Below are 19,095 nucleotides of genomic sequence, written 5' to 3' on the forward strand. Positions count from 1 at the left end.
CACACCGTACCCTGGCCAGTCATGAAACTGGCTTTCAAAGCTTCTCTGATGGGCAGTGCGCCCTTCTGCGCTCTTCTAATTGCCCTGTTGTCTGACTGCAAAATTGGCAGCCAGGTGAGTTGCCTTAACCTCCCACCCTGCCATAAATGTCTCCCCCTTACTCTCACAGATATTGTGGAGCACACAACAAGCAGCAATTACAATTGGAATATTGGTTGTGCTGAGATCTAACCAAGTCAGTAAACTGCACCAGCGCGCTTTCAAATGTCCAAAAGCACACTCTGCCACCATTCTGCACTTGCTCACCCTATAGTTGAACTGCTCCTTACTACTGTCCAGGGTGCCTGCCTACGGCTTCATAAGCCATGGCATTAAGGAGTAAGCTGGGTCCCTGAGGATAACTATAGGCATTTCAACATTCCCAACAGTAATTTTCTGGTCTGGGAAGTAAGTCCCTTCCTGCAGCTGTTCAAACAGACCAGAGTTCCTGAAGATGCGAGCGTCATGCACCTTTCCCGTCCATCCCATGTTGATGTCGGTGAAACGTCCCTTGTGATCCACCAGTGCTTTCAGCACCATGGAAAAGTACCCCTTGCGGTTTATGTTCTGGCCGCCCACGTGTTCCAGGGCCAAGATAGAGATACACGTTCCATCTGTCGCCCCGCCGCAGTTAGGGAACCCCAGCGCATTAAAGCCATCCACAATGGTCTGCACATTTCCCAAAGTCACTACCCTTGATAGCAGCTGGTCAATGATTGTGTTGGCTACTTGCAGCACAGCAGCTCCCACAGTAGATTTGCCCACTCCAAACTGATTCCTGACTGACCGGTAGCTGTCGAGCGTTGCAAGCTTCCACAGGGCTATGGCCACTCGCTTCTCAACAGTGAGGGCTGCTCTCATTTTGGTGTCTTTGCGCTTCAGGGCAGGGGACAGAAAGTCACAAAGTTCCATGAAAGTGGCCCTACGCATACGAAAGTTTTGCAGCCACTAGGAATCATCCCATACCTGCAACACTATGCAGTCCCACCAGTCTGCTTGTTTCCCGGGCCCAGAATCAGCATTCCACGGCATGAACCTGGCCCAACACCACCATGATCTCCCAATTGCCACATGCCGTGTTTCTAGGAAGTCTGTGTCCATGTCCTCATCAGTATAGTAATCACGCTGCTGTCACTTCCTTGCCCGGTTTTGCAAGTACTGTACATACTACTGGATAATGTGCGAGGTATTTACAATGGTCAAAACTGCAGTGGAGTTCTGAGTGGGCTCCATGGCTATGATGCCTGCACAGGTCATCCTGGAAAAAGGGCATGAAACATAGGAGAGCAGAGTGGCAGTGGAAGAGGTGCTGTTTGGTTCACGATAGCCAAAAAAAGGCAGGAAATGGCTGTCTTCTGTAGCTTTCATGGAGGCGGGAGCCCTGGACAGACAACATGGAGAAGCTCGGAAGCGCAGCAGTAGTGGGAGAGCAGAGTTGGCGGTGGAAGCTGTGCTGCTCGGTTCACGATGGCCGAGCAGAGTTGGCAGCGGAAGCGTTCGATGAGGAAGAGAAAGAGTAGATACTAGAGATTACAAAGGAAGACGAGAGGAAATGCGAGGTGGATTCATAGTAGCAGGAGAGCAGCGGTGCACCGTCTGCTGAAAGCAGTATGGCGTCTGCACACCAAGAGGGCGTGAAGTGATTGTCTGCCCTAGCTTTCATGAAGGGAGGAGCAACTGATGACACATACCAGAAACACTCACGAGAATGTTTTTGCCCCATCATGCCCTGGGAGCTTAACCCAGAATTCCAATGGGTGGCGGGGACTGCAGGAACTGTGGGATAGCTACCCACAGTGCACCGCTCCGATATTCAATGCTAGCCTCGGTACTGTGGACCCACTCAGCCAAATTCACGCGCTTTAGTGGGGACACAGAAGACTGAATGTATAAAATTGCTTCCGAAAATTCAAATAGAATAATTTTGAAATAATTTCATACTGTAGACGTACCCTAAATGTCAGATTCCTTTGGCTCAAGTGGCATGGGCGGTTTTGAATGCTGAAGGTTCAGCTCCTGCTGATGACCATGATATCCCTACCATGTTACATCTCGGTGCTGTAAGATCCTAACGGATGCTGCCATGCAATGGAGCCATGCCTCAGTGCTGGAGGGTCTTTGCTGCTATGTTTCAGCACAGCATCCATGAGAGTCAGATCCCTGTGCATAGGATCCTGGGGAATGACACTGCCCTAGCAGAATACAAGGAACTCCCATTGGCTTCAGTAGGGCTTACTTGTACACAGCTAGGGAAGAATAGGTACCTTGGACGCTGTTCTGTAGGTCTCTGTGTGCTGACGTGTAATATACCAGAAATAACGTGGTCATGTCTCTTTGCTGGAGATTCCCAGATACACTGATCTGATATTGTAGAGATAATACAATTGTGTCTCACTGTCTAATAAGTGTTGCTGCAAAGGACAAACAGCTGTTTCTTCCTCAAAGAGCTCTTAAAACAGTGCTGTATTTGCAAGGGAAGAGTAGCCAGCTAGCTCGCCTAAACCCGACAGGATACTTTGCTCTAGATGTGCTTAGCGGGTCAAATTCCACACACAGTTTCACCTGTGCAGTCCCCATTGACCACGTGGGCAGTGACACAGGTATAACAGCACACGTTGACCCTTCTACATCTGGTTTTATGTGGACTATGGTCATTCTTAATAGGGCATTGCCCTGACATGGTGTAACATCCCAGGGTCATGCCATGGATGAAGGACACAACTGTAACACTAAAGCCGCATTTTAGACACCATTAGCAATTGAATACTTATTCTGAAGATGACAGTAACACCAAGTGCTCCACTCCTTAGCTCAATCCCTTTGATTAGGGCATATGGCCTTGATTATCCCATGCCCAAGTATGAACCCTACACTTTGTCCAACCTTCATTATCTTGGATATGTTTTTCACTATGGAGACACATCTAGTTTGTCTACTCTTGTACGTTGAAGTTCAGCATGATACACCTAGCAACTGACAAGCCCCGATGCTATTTCTTTATCGGGGTTTAGATCTGGTGAGGTAAATTGCTGTGTTTCTTCAACCATCGAGAGCAATTGGATACTTCAGATTAAGAGAGAGCAAATCAAAACTAAAGTGTCTGTGAGAGCATGGTTTGTGTTGTTCCTCTGCAGCACTTTGCACTGAGATGGGCTGCTTGTATCTTCAGGTGGGGGAATCCTTAGAAACATACAGAGGTAGAGCGCGGAAAACGAAGTCATATTAGTGCAATATCCCATCTAAATGAATAGAGAGGAATGCAAAGTGTGACATTTTCCCTCTTAATCAGGTATACACACACAGACATGCACCACAACACAAAATCAGAGGCACACAGCTGTGAAATGATGGTGTGAGGGCAAGCTAGGCCTTGGGACTCTTCCTCTCTTGGCCAAACATGGAGGAGGTCCAATGATGATTGGTTTCCCTCACCCCTTCTTTTGGCTGCCATCATTATGCCCCCCCAGCTGTCCTTTGTTTTCCAACCACATACCATAAAAGGGGTGTGCCACCCCCTGGAACAGGAAGCACTGGGAGCGGGCAGTGCAGTGGCTTCCCCATCTGCCTTTAGAGGAAAGGCGTCATGTAAAGTCTGACAACTCAAGGCAGAGTGTCAGTGGTGAGGCCAAATTTGCTTCTCCCACAGGTTCACCACCCTCCAGCACCGCCGGCATCAATGGAACTGCACTGGAATCGCTGAGAGAAGAATATGGCACATGCTGTTTAACTTTAGAGAGGCAGAATGGCCTATGTGTAGCACATGGGACTCAGGGGATCAGAGCTTAGTCTCTGTGGTTGATTTGCTGAGAGTCGTCTACCAAGTAACATCACTTCTCAGTGCCTCAGTTTCTCCAAGTGTAAAATGAAAATCATAACACCAAGCCTGCCTCATTGGAGTGCTGTCAGGCTTAACTGTTCCATGGTTACTTTTTAAGTGCTTTAGATCCTTGGATGGAAGGTGCTATAGACAGGAAAAGGACTGTTATTCCCTCTCACCAGTTCAGCTCCTCCTCCTCCTGCCAGTTTTCCCTATCACCATCTGTGCGTCAGTCCTTCCCCTCCCCTGAGCCGTGGTGAAAGTGCTGGGCAAAGCAGTGGTTTTGAGAAGTGGATCTATATCCTTGCTGTTAGGACCCTGTAACTCTATTTTTTGTGCCTGGCTGAGAGCACCCTGTGCCTACAGCGGAAAGCTGTGCAGTTCCAAGCGTGGCCTGTGAAAGGAGCTAGCACACAGAAATAGGCCCTGGCCCAGCGAATCCAAGTGGGCCTCGAAGATCCAGAACGCTGTCTTTCTTACGTGTGCAAGCAGTTTTCTCTCTCTCTTCCCCTGGCCTCCTCATTCCAACCCTGAGCTCAGACAGTTGGCAGTATTGCCCACATGTCCCCATGGAGCCTTCCTTCCTAACAGAGCTGGGTGATGCCTCCTAAAATAACAAGTGCATCTTCTCAGTGGGTTGTGTGCGAATATTTGAGCTGTGCTCAGTTTCCCTAGGTGGCAAGATATCACTAGGGTAGGGGAAAGACAGCAGTTGTCACAGGGCCAGAGGAATTTTAGGGGACACCTCTTCTGATCTTCCCTCTTTAGGAACATTAGCACGTGCCATTTCTCTACATCTCAGTGTCAGCATCCCCTGGAGTGGCCCCTTGCTGGCTGAGTTTGAGTCTTGCATAGCAGCAGCCTGTTGGCCCAGGATCCTGCCATACGTGGCATCTCGTGGGCACATGTAGCTGTGGGAAGTGAGTGCAGCTCAGAGGTGGTCATCCAGCATAGGGAAAGTGTCTACCCAAGAAACTGCTTGCTTGACACACTAAAGAGTCCTAAACCAGCCATGGGAGGGAGTGCGCACTGCATCAGAGACCAAAACTCAGGGGTGATCTTGTAACTCTTGCTTCCCTGGCCAGTGGGGGCTGTTGGAAAGTGACCGCACAGGGTGAAAGGGTGCATGATGAATAGAAAGGTGAGTGCAGCAGTGTGTGTGAGCAGAGAAGGTGCAGCCATCAGCCCCGTCAGACACTGCTGGGACCAGACCAGTAGGCAACACTGAGTTTAGTTAGCCTGGCAGATGTACTTAGGGGCCACTGTGGGGTCAGAGGGTGGAGGAACATACACATCAGCTGCTCCCAGTGAGCTCTAGGCCTGTCCATGAATGCCGCTCTGCAGAACCCATCACAAAGCTTCGGCGAAGCTAGAACTGGAGCACCAACGCTTCCACCCCATGCTCCCAGAGCTGGGATTGGGTTGCCTGGAGGGCACCACACTCACCAGAACCCAATCCCAAGTGTAACTGATCCGACGTGATCAATACATGTATTGTGGCCCTGCCCCAGGACTCCGCCCTCTGACCCTGCTTCTTTCCCGGTTTCTCGTTCAAGGTTTATGAATCACAGGGTCCCGTCCAACCGGAGGTACCAGCCAACGGAGTATGAGCACGCAGCAAACTGTGCCACGCATGCCGTGAGTCGCCTTTGCGTTGCCTTGAGGGGTGGGGAGGCACGTCTGGCGGGAAGGCAGAGGTGTATGGCTCTCAGCTCCCGTTGTGTTCCCAGAATGGAAGGCAAAGCTGGGGCTTGCTCCACTCCCTATTCCCTTACAAGTGGGTTCAGGAGCCATCACAGGTTGAATGTAAATTACATTTAGGGTTGCATCTTCTGACTGGCGCTCAAGGGCTGGGATGTGCTCAGCTACATCTGGAGCCTGCACACCCAGTCACTGCAGGTGCACATGGCCAGGAGCTTGTTTGCAGGAGCTCGCCACGTCTCCTTTGGTCTCTGGTGGCTTTTAAGTAAGAGTCAGGGCTCATTGTAAGTGACTCTTACCTGACACAGATAATCTTGGGTGGCAGTTTGGGTGAAAGTGATCATGAAATGATCAATTTCCCCATTCTAAGGAGAAGAAGGAGCCAGAGCAGCAGCCTGAGGACAATGAAAGCAGACTTTAAAAAAATCAGACTTTAAGGCTGAGGTGTTTAATGCCTATTTTACTTCAGTTTTCACCAAAAAGGTTAATGGTGACCAGATACTCAATACAATTAATATTAACCAGGGGGAAGGAACTCAGGCCAATATAGGGAAAGAACAGGTTAAAGAATATTTAGATACGTTAGATGTATTCAAGTCGGCAGGGCCAGATTAAATTCCTCCTAAAAACTAAGGAACTAGCTGATGCAATCTCAGAATCATCAGCAATTATCTTCGAGAACTGATGGAGGATGGGTGAGCTCCCAGAGGGCTAGGGAAGGGGAAACATAGTATCTGTCTTTAAAAGGGGGAACAAAGAGGAACCTGGGAATCACAGAGCAGTCAGGATACTAGAACAAATGACTAAACAATCAATTTGTAAGCCCTTAGAGGATACTACAATTATAAGGAATAGCCAGCATAAATTTGTCAAGGATAAATCATGGCAAACCAACCTATTTTCTTTCTTTGACAGGGTTACTGGCCTAGTGGCTGTGGGAAACAGTAGACATGCTATATCTTGATTTTTGGTAAGGGTTTTGACACACGACAATCTCATAAGCAAACGAGGGAAATGCAATCTAGATGAATTTACTATAAGGTGGGTGGACAACTGGTTGAAAGACCACATTCAAAGAGTAGTTATCAATAAGGCTACAATTTAATCATGGGTATTTTTAGTAAAAATCATGGACAGGTCACGGACAAGAAACAAAAAATCACGGCCAATGACCTGTCCATGATTTATACCATAAATACCCCTGATTGAATCTTAGGGTGGAGATGCTGTGGGGGGGGATCCTGCGGCATCAGTGGCAGGGGGGAAGCCCCGGGGGGCCAGCAGCTGCTTCGGCAGCCACCATAGGTTGAACCCTGGGGAACCAGTGGCTGCTCCAGCCACCACCAGAGCGGAGCCCTAAGGCCAGCCACTGCTCTGGCCCCCCCCAAGACCACTGATCAGGTGGTCCCTGGAGCGAGCCGCATTAGCCATTGCTCCGGCAGTCCCTGGAACCAGCTACCGGGGCCAGCAGAGCAGCAGCCGGTGCAGTTGCCTGCAGGGCTGCTCAAGCGGCTGGCTGCGGAGCTGTCCCCAGGGCTGCCTGAGCAGCTATCTCCGGGGCCAGCTGCTTGGGCAGCCCAGGGTTTAGCCACACTGGCTGCTGCAGAAGTCATGGAGGTCACAGCAAGTCACGGAATCTGTGACCTCTGTGACAAACACGGAGCCCTAGTTATCAATGGTTTGCTGTTGAACTTAAAGGGTGTATATAGGGGGGCCCTCAGGGGTCAGTCTAGGTCTGGTTCTCTTCAATATCTTCATTAATGACTTGGATAATGGAACAGAGAGCGTGCTTATAAAATTTGCAAGTGGCACCAAGCTAGGAGGGATAGCAAGCACTTTGGAAGACAAGATTAGAATTCAAAAGGACCTTGACAAATTGGAAAATTGGTCTGAATTCAATAAGATGAAATTCAATTAAGATTAGTGCAAAATACCACACTTAGGAAGGAAAACTCACATTCACAGCCACAAAATGGGCAATAACTGGTTGCCAGATGGTAGATGGCTACATGGTAGTATGCTGCGGGGTTACAGTGGGTCACAAATTGAATATGAGTCAACATGGTGAGGCAGTTGCAAAAAAGGCTAATATCATTCTGGGGCATATGAACAGAAGCGTTGTACGTAAGACACAGGAGGAAACTGTCCTGCTCTGCTTGGCCTTGGTGAGGCCTCAGCTGGAGTACTGTGACCAGTTCTAGGCACCACACTTTAGGAAAGATGTGGACAAATTGGAGAGAGTCCAGAGGAGAGCAACAAAACCGATAAAAGGTTTAAAACCCTGACCTATTAGGAAAAGTAAAAAAAACAAAACAGGGCATTTAGTCTTGAGAAAAGAAGATTGAGGGGGGACCTGATAACGGTCAAATATGTTAAGGGCTGTTAGAAAGAGGACTGTGATCAGTTGTTTTCCTTGTCTACTGAAGAAGCAATGGGCTTAATCTGCAGGAAGGGAGATTTAGGTTAGATATTTGGAAAAACTTTCTAATCCTAAGGGTAGTTAAACTCTGGAATAGGCTTCCAAGGGAGGTTGTGGAATCCCCATTGTTGGAAGTTTTTAAGAGCAGGTTGGACATACACCTGTCAGGTATGGTCTAGATTTACTTGGTCCTTCCTCAGCGCAGGGATCTGGACTTGATGACTTCTTGAGGTCCCTTCCAGCCCTATGCTTCTAGGATTCTAAGATCTTGCAAGCAGTTTGAATGAGAGGACAGCAAGTAGGAGCTGTGGCTGCAGTGCTGACATCATGGGGATCTGAGACACTTTTATAACAGGGCTTTATACATCCCTGCATCCAGTGATCAAAGTAGATTGGAACAGGATGGGGAGCTCTAATCCCGCCAGCCAAGGAGGAGGGGAAGCTGTGGGGCAAACCCACTCTCCTGACCACCCCCTTGCTCTGACCCCTGCCTGCATCAAGGTGGGTTTTTATTTTTCTCCCCCACCCATTTTGCTTCATGTGGTGAAGTTATTTGGTTAGACAACCAAAGTGTTTTGCTAAGAACTGCTCACGCTGGACACCCCTACGGTCTCCGTGAAAATGGAACATTCCTTTTTCACAGCAGGAGATGGCCGTTGTGGCAAGATAAGAGGGCCTGGCATTGTTGGGGAATGGAAGGATCTGATTGGCTGAGAGTGAGGTAAGTAAGGCAATAACATGTGGCAGGGCGTGGCATGTAGCATGAGGCTATCTCACCTCCGGTGCATGGGGAGGCATGAGGCCTCGCGTCCCCAGCACCGGAGGGATGGGGTGTGACCTGATAACCCACAGCCGGGAGGCTGAGTGTCTTTATTTTTCTACGCCTGGAAGTCTGTTTTTAAGCCACGCCTGCTTTATGGGCCCAATCCCACAGCCCCGAGTCAAGACAATCTCCCACTGGCTGCGGGAGAATTCTGGAGGTGCTAGGATCAGGCAGGGCTGGACTCAATTGCAGCATCTGATATGAGGAAGGTTTTTCGTCCTCGTGAAGAAGCCCTTCCCTTTTGGGAATGCTTCCCCACGACTTTGAAAACCCATTGCCTTTCGGAGATTAGAGCCTGACCCAAAGTCAGTTGAAGCCAATGGGAAGATTGGATTGGATCAGGGCCTTTGGATCAGGGCCTTTAATAAGGTGTAGAAAAGGGCCTACAGATGGCAGGTGGCATCAGAATAAGAAACCTAAAGACACCTGTTCCAGGTACACCTATGCACCTATTCTCTGGGGCTCTCTCAGGAGTTAAATGAAGGAGACAGAGCCTTGCTCTGGGCAGTTTCCATTCGAATGGCTGGCTTTGTGTTGTGTCTTACAGACGGTGCATTCGGTAGCAACTATCAGATGCTAAATATCAGGAAGAACTCCTTGAGATTGAGCTCTGTGGAGTCATCTCTCCAAGAGAAGTGGTGGGAGCTCCACTGCATGGGATTGTTAAAACTATACTGGGCGCAGTACCAGGCAATGTAAGGAACTGCCCTCCTTTGATGGGGAGATAGGGTGGGTGACCCGAGAAGCTTTCTCCAAATTTGAGTTCTGTGATTGAGTAGCAGAGTCAGGAGCTGAATCCATCCCTGCAACTTCTGGTCTTTAGCTGCTAGGCCATTCTCTGTCCCCTGGAGCAGTATGTGAACAGCTTAGGGAAGCTTTGGGCCCTAGGCAGGTATATCAATTGGTCTTGTTTTTCTGAAGCGTTGTGAGAAACCCTTTCTTAGTCAGCAGTTAGGCTCATGGATACCATCCAAGTGACTAAGCTATGGAGGACCAAACGGTGTGGTTATCATGTGACAACGCCATAGCTAGGAGCCAATCAGATTGCTTCATTTTTCCAACACCCCTTTTGAAAGCCCTAGACGACACCTTAGAAGCTCATGCATTTTGTATGGCCGTAGGTGACCTGGTGGTTGTGCTGTTCCTCACAGGGGCACTCGCTGAGGTATAGATTGTTCAGCAGTTTTGACTAAGCAAATTCTGTTATTTATCCCCCTTCCCAGATCCCCGGGGTAAATTGGGCAGGAAGCCTCTTTTCTTAGGTTTACAACAGGATCCTCTTCTTCCTGCTTGGTGGGAATGAGGAAAATGAAAAATAAAAGGAATGAAGGGAAATCTGTGATCTCGAAGCACGTCAGAGTAGAAAGAAGGGGCAGCGGGACCGGGCTGCCTCTGACATGTAATGCCCTAAGCCCCTTCTGCCCCCCCACTGGAAGGGGCTGTCTCTGATCTCTACCCCTCTGTGCCTCCTCTGTCCCGTATGGGGAGGGGGCTTCTTGCACAACTCTAACCTCAACAGTTTCCTGAACCCCACCCTTGGAGGGGGCTCTGCTCACAGTCTTCTCTGGCAGGGGTGTTGGGGACTGATCGTGGCAAGTGGGGTCTGAAATCATGTAAATAATACAGAGCAGTGCCTGTCCCAGCCTCTGTCCCTCAGCTGGGCTGGACAGATTCATCCATAGATGAGGAACCATCTGAAAGGAAATCAGCGATAATAGTTATTCCATTGAATAGTTATTCTATAAAGGCCTTCTCTAAATGAATGAGCCAGAGACAGCCAATAGAGTTCTTCTCCCTTCCAGTTCTGGATCATCCCCAGCATCCTTGGCAGCTCCATCCTCTGCGTCCTCTCAGATGACCATTGGGAGACCATCTCAGCATGGATCTATGGGTTTGGCTTGTCTGGCCTCTTCACTGTCTCCACCATCTTTCACACCATCTCCTGGAAGAAGAGACACCTCAGGTAGCAAAGCCATTCGTCACTACAGGCCCTGTTCTCTGGGGGCAAATAGAGAAGGGTTGTGAAGGCAGAGATAGAAACAGCCAGTTGACTAGAACCACCATGGGCAGGACAAAGAGCTAAAAATGACACACACACCCTCAGTATTTTTCTCATCACTTTGTGTGGGCTTCTACTTCCCCATTAATCGCACCAGCACCTGTGCGCTCTCTCCTTCCCACACTCTCTTACTGAAGACACAGTCATTAGGGCTAGTTGAAAATGAGGTGTTAGTACCGTTATACAAGGCACTGGTGAGACCTCACCTGGAGTACTGTGTGCAGGTCTGGTCTCCCATGTTTAAGAAGGATGAATTCAAACTGGAACAGATATAGAGAGGGGCTACTAGGATGATCTGAGGAATGAAAAACCTGTCTTATGAAAGGAGACTCAAGGAGCTTGGCTTGTTTAGCCTAACCAAAAGAAGGTTGAGGGGAGATAGGATTGCTCTCTATAAATACATCAGAGGGATAAATACTGGAGAGGGAGAGGAATTATTTAAGCTCAGTACCAATGTGGACACAAGAACAAATGGATATAAACTGACCATCGGGAAGTTTAGACTTGAGATTAGATGAAGGTTTCTAACCATCAGAGGAGTGAAGTTCTGGAATAGCCTTCCAAGGGAAGCAGTGGGAGCAAAAGACCTATCTGGCTTCAAGATTAAACTTGATAAGTTTATGGAGGAGATGGTATGATGGGATAATATGATTTTGGCAATTAATTGATCTTTAACTATTCATGGTAAATAAGCCCAATGGCCTGTGGTGGGATGTTAGATGGGGTGGGATCTGAGTTACTACAGAGAATTCTTTCCTGGGTATCTGGCTGGTGAATCTTATCCACATGCTCAGGGTTCAGCTGATTGCCATATTTGGGGTCGGGAAGGAATTTTCCTCCAGGGCAGATTGGAAGAGGCCCTGGGGTTTTTTTGCCTTCCTCTGTAGCATGGGGCACAGGTCACTTGCTGGAGGATTCTCTGCACCTTGAAGTCTTTAAACCATGATTTGAAGACTTCAATAGCTCAGACACAGGTGAGAGGTTTATTGCAGGAGCTGGTGGGTGAGATTCTGTGGCCTGCATTGTGCAGGAGGTCAGACTAGATGATCATAATGGTCCCTTCTGACCTTAATATTTATGAATCTATGATCCTGTCAAACTGTTTATTGGCTCTGCTACCCCCTAGCTAGTATGGGTGCAAGCCACTGCCTTCTGCTGGACAATTGGGAAATTGGGTTTTCAACTAAATGAAATAGTTCACAAAAAGTGTCTTCTTTCTGTGGAAAATTTTGTTTTTTCATTGAAAAATCTGATGCCCCAAAACCGAAATATTTTGGCCAAAAATCAAAACATTTGAATTCAGAAATGCTGCTATGGTGCCTCATGAGAGCTGCAGATCTGTTGCCTGATGTCCCCATTCTCCTCTATGGGCTAAGCTCCCATGATGCACTGTGACTAGCAGTTCCCATGATGTACTGTCTCTCTCTCCAAGAGGAGACATCATGGTGCATCATGGGAGATGTAGTCTGACTGGGGAACCTGACCTGTAGAGAAGGATGAGAGCAAGAGGTAACCAAATTACAATCCCCATGTCGCATCTCAGCAGAATTTCTACATAAAAATATTTTGATTTTCAGACAAAATATTTCTATATTTGAATTTTTACTGAAAAAAATCACAATTTTCCACATTAAAAAAATCTTCCAAATCTTCCATATTCATTGTATGCTGGGGAAGGGATTAGACACTGAGATGATTCACGAACCTCTGGAGACCTAAGTTCTAGCCCAGTTTAGGACATCAGTTATAATAAATCCTTAGCTATTTGAGAGTTCTGTTTGCCACTGTTCTACACCATGTGGCCTCTCAGAAATGGCCCGATGTCAGATCCTCATCTTCCACAGGCCCCTACTTCTCAAGAACTGTTAGTGGTTAGCCACCTGGGGCCTCTGACACACAGCTGAGCAGTTCTGATTCTTTCCAGTAGAGGGCAGTGGCTCTCACACAGTAGCTACTTGATAGCAGAGTCAATTCAACCTGATCCCCTATGACCACTTAAAATATCCAGAGAACTGAGCTTGACTGGCAATCTCTGGTGACAGGAGACTCCTGCTAGCAGCAGAACAGGGGTACTGCAGGTCAGCATCAAGGTGCAGAGGGGCAGAAGAAGCTTTGCACAGCACCATATCTAGTGCCCGTCAGTGCTATCAAGTCTTTAAGAATCATTATATTCATCTCACTGATCAATACGTTGCATCTTAGCATTTATTTAGTTTCCCAAGTAAATCCATTTGCTCCCCACTGGCCGGGTCCGCATGCTGTAACTCCCTGCGTGTGTTTGTCTGTCCCCTCTCCAGAACAGTGGAGCACTGCCTGCACATGTTTGACCGGATGGTGATCTACTTCTTCATAGCAGCATCTTATGCCCCCTGGTGAGTTCACTGTGTGATAGCTGGCTGGTCTCTATTGGGGTGGAAGAGAAGGAATCCAGAAAATAGTATCACACTTTACATCTAGATTAAACATTTTAAAAAACCATAAAAATCCATCTTGAAACAAAAGTCCCACTCCTGCATTTTAGCCCTGGCTACACTCTGTCCGAAGTCCATGGCTGTACGTGCTCAGTGCCTCTAAAAACCAGGCCACTGATTTAGGTGCCCAGGTTTGGACTGAGGGAGCTATATGGACACCCAGGTTTGAAAAGTCTAGCCCCTTTGCCTTGCCTGAGGCTGGACAGCAAGCATTTGGCCCAGCACTCGGGAATTCCTGGTGTCTCGGCATTGCCAACCCAAGAATCGTGAGTCAGGACCTGGAGAATCCTGAGATTTTAAAAAATAATAAATGTGAGGCCTTTTTATGGGTCTTTTGAGCCTTTAGGGTTCGTGGTTTTCAAGGTTTGTCCACAACCAGAGCGCCAGAAAGTTACTTATTTTTTAAATGAAAGCCGAGATTCTCACATAATCACGTGGCATCAAGAGCTGGGGCATTAAGAAGAACACAAAATGTTATAGATTCAGGAATAAAACCACAAGAGTTGGCAACAATGCTGGTCCCATGCGCTGTCTATTAGACCACGCTTTCCTAGGTCACAGCACTCTCCACCCACGGCTCACACAGTACCCATCAACCTTAGACTCACTCAGAACTCTGCCGCAGAAAGTCTGGGTACATTTGCTTCACACACTCACCTCTGGCACAAGAGGCGGGCCATCACAGTCTGATTTTACCCAGAATAAGGTGAGGAAAGCTGTTCCTTCAGCAGCACTAGTGATTATTCCGAAACAGGATATCATATTTATCCTTAAATAGTCTTTATTTGTAAGACAGGCTGGCAGAGCTCTGGCTTTGCTGGGTCTCTGCTGCCTTCTAGAATTTTAGAAATAGAAGAATGAGAGAGAGCTTCCTCACAGCAGTGCTGGGGTACCACCAATGTGAACTTCCTGTATGTTTCAATTTCCTTTCTTTTTTGGAGGCTTTCTCTCCTCCCAGCACCCCTGCATCCAACAGTGACTGCCTCTCAGCATAGATTTCAAACCTTCTGCTTCCCCTTGTGGCTCTGGGTTGGTTTCTCATGGCCAGCTGCTGTTCTCTGCGTCCTGATGGCTCTTTCACCTTTCGGTCTCTATGGGGTTTTTTTCAGGTTGAACCTACGGGAGTTGGGTCCCTGGGCCTCCCACATGCGCTGGATCATCTGGATCATGGCATCCGTCGGAACCATCTATGTTTTCTTCTTCCATGAGCGGTGAGCTTGTCTAGCCTCTGCCAGTCTGTCTGTCTGTCTGTTGTTCAAGAAGGCTGCACAGCCTCCCCTTCCTCCCCCTGCCCTGTTTTCAATGTGAGTGGGCAGCAAGGAGGGGGCAAGTATGCCCTAAAGCAGTCCCCTGAGCATTCCCTGAGCCACGGCCCCTCCCCACATTCCCCCTCGGGTGGTGAGTGTCTGCACCACCGGGCGCTCAGGCCAGTCACCAGATGCCATAGTTTGGCTTTCAATCAGCCATGGAACTTGATCAAGATGTGTGCTGCAGTTACACAATTCTTCCACTGGGTGGCAGCAGACAGCAAAAAGTGGCATGCTCCTTCCAAGCTCACAGCCGGAGGGAGTTCTTAGTAGAGCCAGGGCCCTTTTCTGTACCTGCAGAGCACCACACATAACCCTAGGCAGAGCGTCAGTGCCCTGGCCAGGCCCCCCAGCACGGTCAGCACAAATCGCCAGGAAGGGAACTGCTCTATTACACTTAGAATATTCCTGAGCCGTTGCATTGCTACGGGGCCTCCCTCCACCCATCCTGATGCACTCTGTAAACCAGTCGTTCTCAAAATTATTTGACCGGGCCCCCCTTGTTTGTGTCTGTAGTTATGTACGCCCTCCCCCCGGCACACACACAAATCCATAGACCGCCACCCAGCTCTGAAGGCAGAGCGGAGAGCAGTGGCTGCCTGCTGGGTGCCCAGCTCTGAAGGCTGCACCATGCCCGCAGCAGTGCAGAAGTAAGGGAGGTGATGTGAAAATGCATCCGATGAAGTGAGCTGTAGCTCACGAAAGCTTATGCTCAAATAAATTGGTTAGTCTCTAAGGTGCCACGAGTACTCATTTTCTTTTTGCGACTACAGACTAACACGGCTGCTACTCTGAAACATGTGAAAAGTGATATTTGTCAATATCACTTATCACAGCAGACTTAGTGCCCCATTGCCACCCCAGGGCTGACAGCCGGAGCCCTGCCGCCTCCAGTGACAGTTTGGGGTGCGGGGGAGAAGGAGAGCCTGAGCCTGGGCCACCTACTGCTGAGGAATTGAGGCAGGGGAGAGGAGAGCCCAGGTGGCAGGGCTCCAGCTGTCAGCCCTGGGGTGATGGGGCTCTGGCTGTCCTCTTTATCTCTGCCTGCTGGGTATGCACGGCCCTTCTGCATGACCCCCAGCCACCCAGGGCTGACAGCCAGAGCTCTTAAAAAAACCCAACACCACACAGCTCATGCCGCCATTGACACATTCCTGAGCCTCCCTTGGGCAGCCTGCCCCATAGTTTGAGAACTGCTGCTATAAACCCACATGATCTTAGCCTGACAACCCTGTGTGAGGTAGATCTTCAACACCATGGTGCTGGAGGCTATGGAATGTCCTAAACCAGATACATCTGCATTTTGGATAGTGGTTTTGCAGAAAAGGTGACTGTGGCCCAGAAGAGTTAAGTAACCTGGTTCAGGTCATACAGGGAGTCAGTGGTAGGGACTGATTTAGCATCCGGGCTTCCTGGCTCCCAGACTTGTGTTTTAATTACAAGATCATTCTTCTTCCCTGTCACAGACAGAGCTCAGGCACTGGGCTCCTGGAGGCAGGGCTGGGCAATGCACAGCCTTCCCCTGAAATAACCGTTATCCAGCTAACCCCCCGGACCATTACCCAGTACCTGCCTGGCAAAAATGTACCCCATGGAATGTACTTTGCATATTCAACATTTTTATGATACATATGGTAAGATACAAGGCACTGATTCTTCACCCAACTTTAATGGGACTTGGCAGGAGTGCAGGGGTTTGCTCACACGGGATCAGTTCAGGCTCGGGGCCCTGCTTCGTGCGTTCTTTGGGGCAGGGACTGGGCCTTCTTCTTTGTTGTTCAGCTAGCACATAGTAGGCTGCACCATAACACAAAACGGGTGTATCTGAGCCCATAGAAATACATAGAAGCTGTCAGGATACCGGACACATTGCACTTGCAACCCGGACACACTGCACTTGCTCAGACAGACGCACCTCTAACAATGGTCCCATGCATCCGCTTGGTTATCTGGGAGCTCTGAGGGGAAAAGCCCCTCCTTGGGGGACAAACAGTGAGCAACAGGTAATGGGGGCTCAGTCTCATTTAACCTGCCCTACCATCGTGACAGGGGCCTGGGATCCTCAAGCTCTCGGATCCAATTCCAACACTGCCTAGAAGGCGGTTCCAACAAGGGGAGAGGGAGGAACAGTACAGATGAGTGGGAAAGGGGAATACAGGACTGGTGAGGGGAAAAGGTGACGTGGGAAAATGCCAGTTCACCTTCACTAGAATGCTTACAGGGAGACATGCAGGGAACCCAGGCTTGTGAGCACGTTCCTTACCTCTCCAGATCCTGACCAGTTGTCCCCTCACCTGGCCTCCCCTGAGATCTGTCCTGGGTCTTGCTTGTCTGTTTGGATGGCCGGCGCTGTGGGGCGGGCTCTGGGTCTGTAAAACGCAGCGGACGTGTGCGGGGCGATAGAAATGATTCATTGCACTCCGGCCTCCTCCCCGGAGCAGGGAAGCTGGGGTTTTAAAGCATTCGATTAAGTGATTCCCTCGGTGCCCTGCTGCCACTGAGTCTGTCTTTCTCCGTCACAGGTACAAGTTGGTGGAGCTGGTGTGCTATGTTGTCATGGGAGTCTTCCCTGCCCTGGTGATCCTTTCGATGGTAAGTGACTTGGCCCAGGGCTCAATGCACTGCTCCCTGTCCTCTGAAGAGCCTGGGCCACAGCTGGAAGGATTTGTCTAGTGTGACTCCCTGCCGTTAAATGGTTGCTGTTTTACTGTACGTGGCGCCCACTTCTCAAACTTGCATGGTTCCATCAGGGCATTTGGACTCTCAAAGTGGCCCTTGGAACTAGGCTCCCTAATCTGGGCTCTGAGCTTAGGCTCCTTTTGGGTGGAACGGTCCCTTATAAAGGTGAAATACTGGGCCGAATCCCTGCTGGCTGAGGTGGGAGCGACACGCCAGTGGGTCTGTTTGCCCTCGCACTCCAATTCACTCCAGTTGCTGCCGCTGTTCCGTCTCAGCTGTGCCCGAAGGGGAGGGCACTGCAGTAGGGTCAGTGTGGCATCCCCACCACTGACCCTCATCCCTCCTTGTGTTTGCGAACAGCCAAACCGAGATGGCCTCTTGGAGCTGGTGGCTGGTGGGCTTTTTTACTGCCTGGGCACGGTGTTCTTCAAGAGCGACGGGCGCATCCCCTTTGCCCATGCCATCTGGCACCTCTTCGTGGCAACCGGAGCGGGCATCCACTACTATGCCATTTGGCGGTACCTGTACTGGCCCGAAGTGCTGAAGGCAAAGACGTCCAGATAGGAGCCCCAAGGACATGGGACACGCCAATCGGCACTTGGGGGAAGATTTCCCAAGGAGCTTGGCTCTGTTTCCTGCCGGAAAGCCATTCCCAGGGCTTGGTCCCCTGATGGGAGGGAGTCTCTGGTGTCCGTATCCAGCCAGTCTCACGCAGACGGAAGAGCCCGAAAGGTTTATTTTAAACTGATTTTAACCTTGTATAGTGTCTGGTTGTTAGGCAAACGTTTCATAACAAAATGAACAGTTAATGGTGTTGTTGGCGGAGCGGACTGGCCCGACCGGGGCAATGGTCTTTGTGCTAAGGTTTTGTTCTCATGGTCCCAAACAACCTCGAAACCTGCAAAACCCTCGTCTGGATGAGAGCCCCAAACCAGCAGGTGCCCAGCCTCTGTACTTCTGGCTGCTGGACCCTCTGGCTGCTTTCAAGGGGAGAGGCTACCCTTAGATAGAAGCCGTTAGCTCCAGGAGGGACACTGGAGGCTGGTGACGCATGAAGGTGGACAGGAGGAATGGACACTTAACACCAGTGAACAGCACCAGGATTAGAGCATAACATACCGGGTTTGTTTCCCACTCTAACGAGCCTCCACTAGCAGATAGTTAAGGGGACAACTTCTTAAACAAGGCTCCTTGATTCTGCCCAGAAAGGAGAGCAGGCAGGAGATGTCAGACCTCACAAGAGTCAACCATGCCTGTCGTCTGATGGGGCTCTTTTTGAAGGTTTTTCCCCCTTAACAGGCTAGCTCCCTGATTCCTCTGCCCCCACTGTACAACTAATTTCGGGGAAAGCAGGCTCTTGTAGCAGCAGATGAGCAAGGTGAACCTGAGCTTGGTTTAACCAGGGGCAGTTAAGATCCCTGGCCCACAGCGTTCTGAAGGCAGAGAGTGGGGTTGGAAAAGAGGTTCTGGGTTTGGCCAGTCTGTAGCTGCAGGATAAAATCTTAGTGTGGGGTCTGATTGGGATCCCAAGTGTGGAGGTGGGACGCGAAGGGAGTTGGGGAGCCTGTCTCATCTTAGGATGAGTTACTACTGATAGGACCAAGTTCAACTCTGGCCCGGGGACCGACAGGCACTGGGGCTGAATTCCCTTTTTTAATACAGTTGCCAGTGTCGCAATCTGCCAGAGAAGGAGCAGAGCTGGCCATTCCTAGGTTTCTGTAGGGAGAGTTGTTTCCATTGATGTTTTAAATCTCGTCTCTGTAGAGTGGGGAGGTTTCAC

At 49.5% G+C, this 19,095-nt stretch overlaps 1 protein-coding gene across 1 annotated transcript; it reads left to right on the forward strand.

The window, feature by feature from the left end:
- Window positions 1–3,025: 3,025 nt before the first annotated feature.
- Window positions 3,026–17,879, forward strand: MMD2 (monocyte to macrophage differentiation associated 2). Its single transcript, XM_073361519.1, has 7 exons — window positions 3,026–3,060; window positions 5,368–5,494; window positions 10,602–10,762; window positions 13,156–13,230; window positions 14,439–14,540; window positions 17,159–17,228; window positions 17,676–17,879. The coding sequence occupies exons 1-7, from the start codon at window positions 3,026–3,028 to the stop codon at window positions 17,877–17,879; spliced, it is 774 nt and encodes a 257-aa protein (XP_073217620.1).
- The last annotated feature ends 1,216 nt before the right edge of the window (window positions 17,880–19,095 follow it).

The sequence above is a fragment of the Lepidochelys kempii genome, chromosome 10, assembly GCF_965140285.1.
Source record: "Lepidochelys kempii isolate rLepKem1 chromosome 10, rLepKem1.hap1, whole genome shotgun sequence".
In the NCBI taxonomy this organism is placed as follows: domain Eukaryota; kingdom Metazoa; phylum Chordata; order Testudines; family Cheloniidae; genus Lepidochelys; species Lepidochelys kempii.

Coding starts and splice junctions, on each gene's coding strand:
- MMD2 (XM_073361519.1), top strand. CDS start 3,026: ATGCTATTTCTTTATCGGGGTTTAGATCTGGTGAG. Junction 13,231..14,438: donor GCAGCATCTTATGCCCCCTG/GTGAGTTCACTG, acceptor GGTTTTTTTCAG/GTTGAACCTACGGGAGTTGG. Junction 17,229..17,675: donor CCCTGGTGATCCTTTCGATG/GTAAGTGACTTG, acceptor GTTTGCGAACAG/CCAAACCGAGATGGCCTCTT.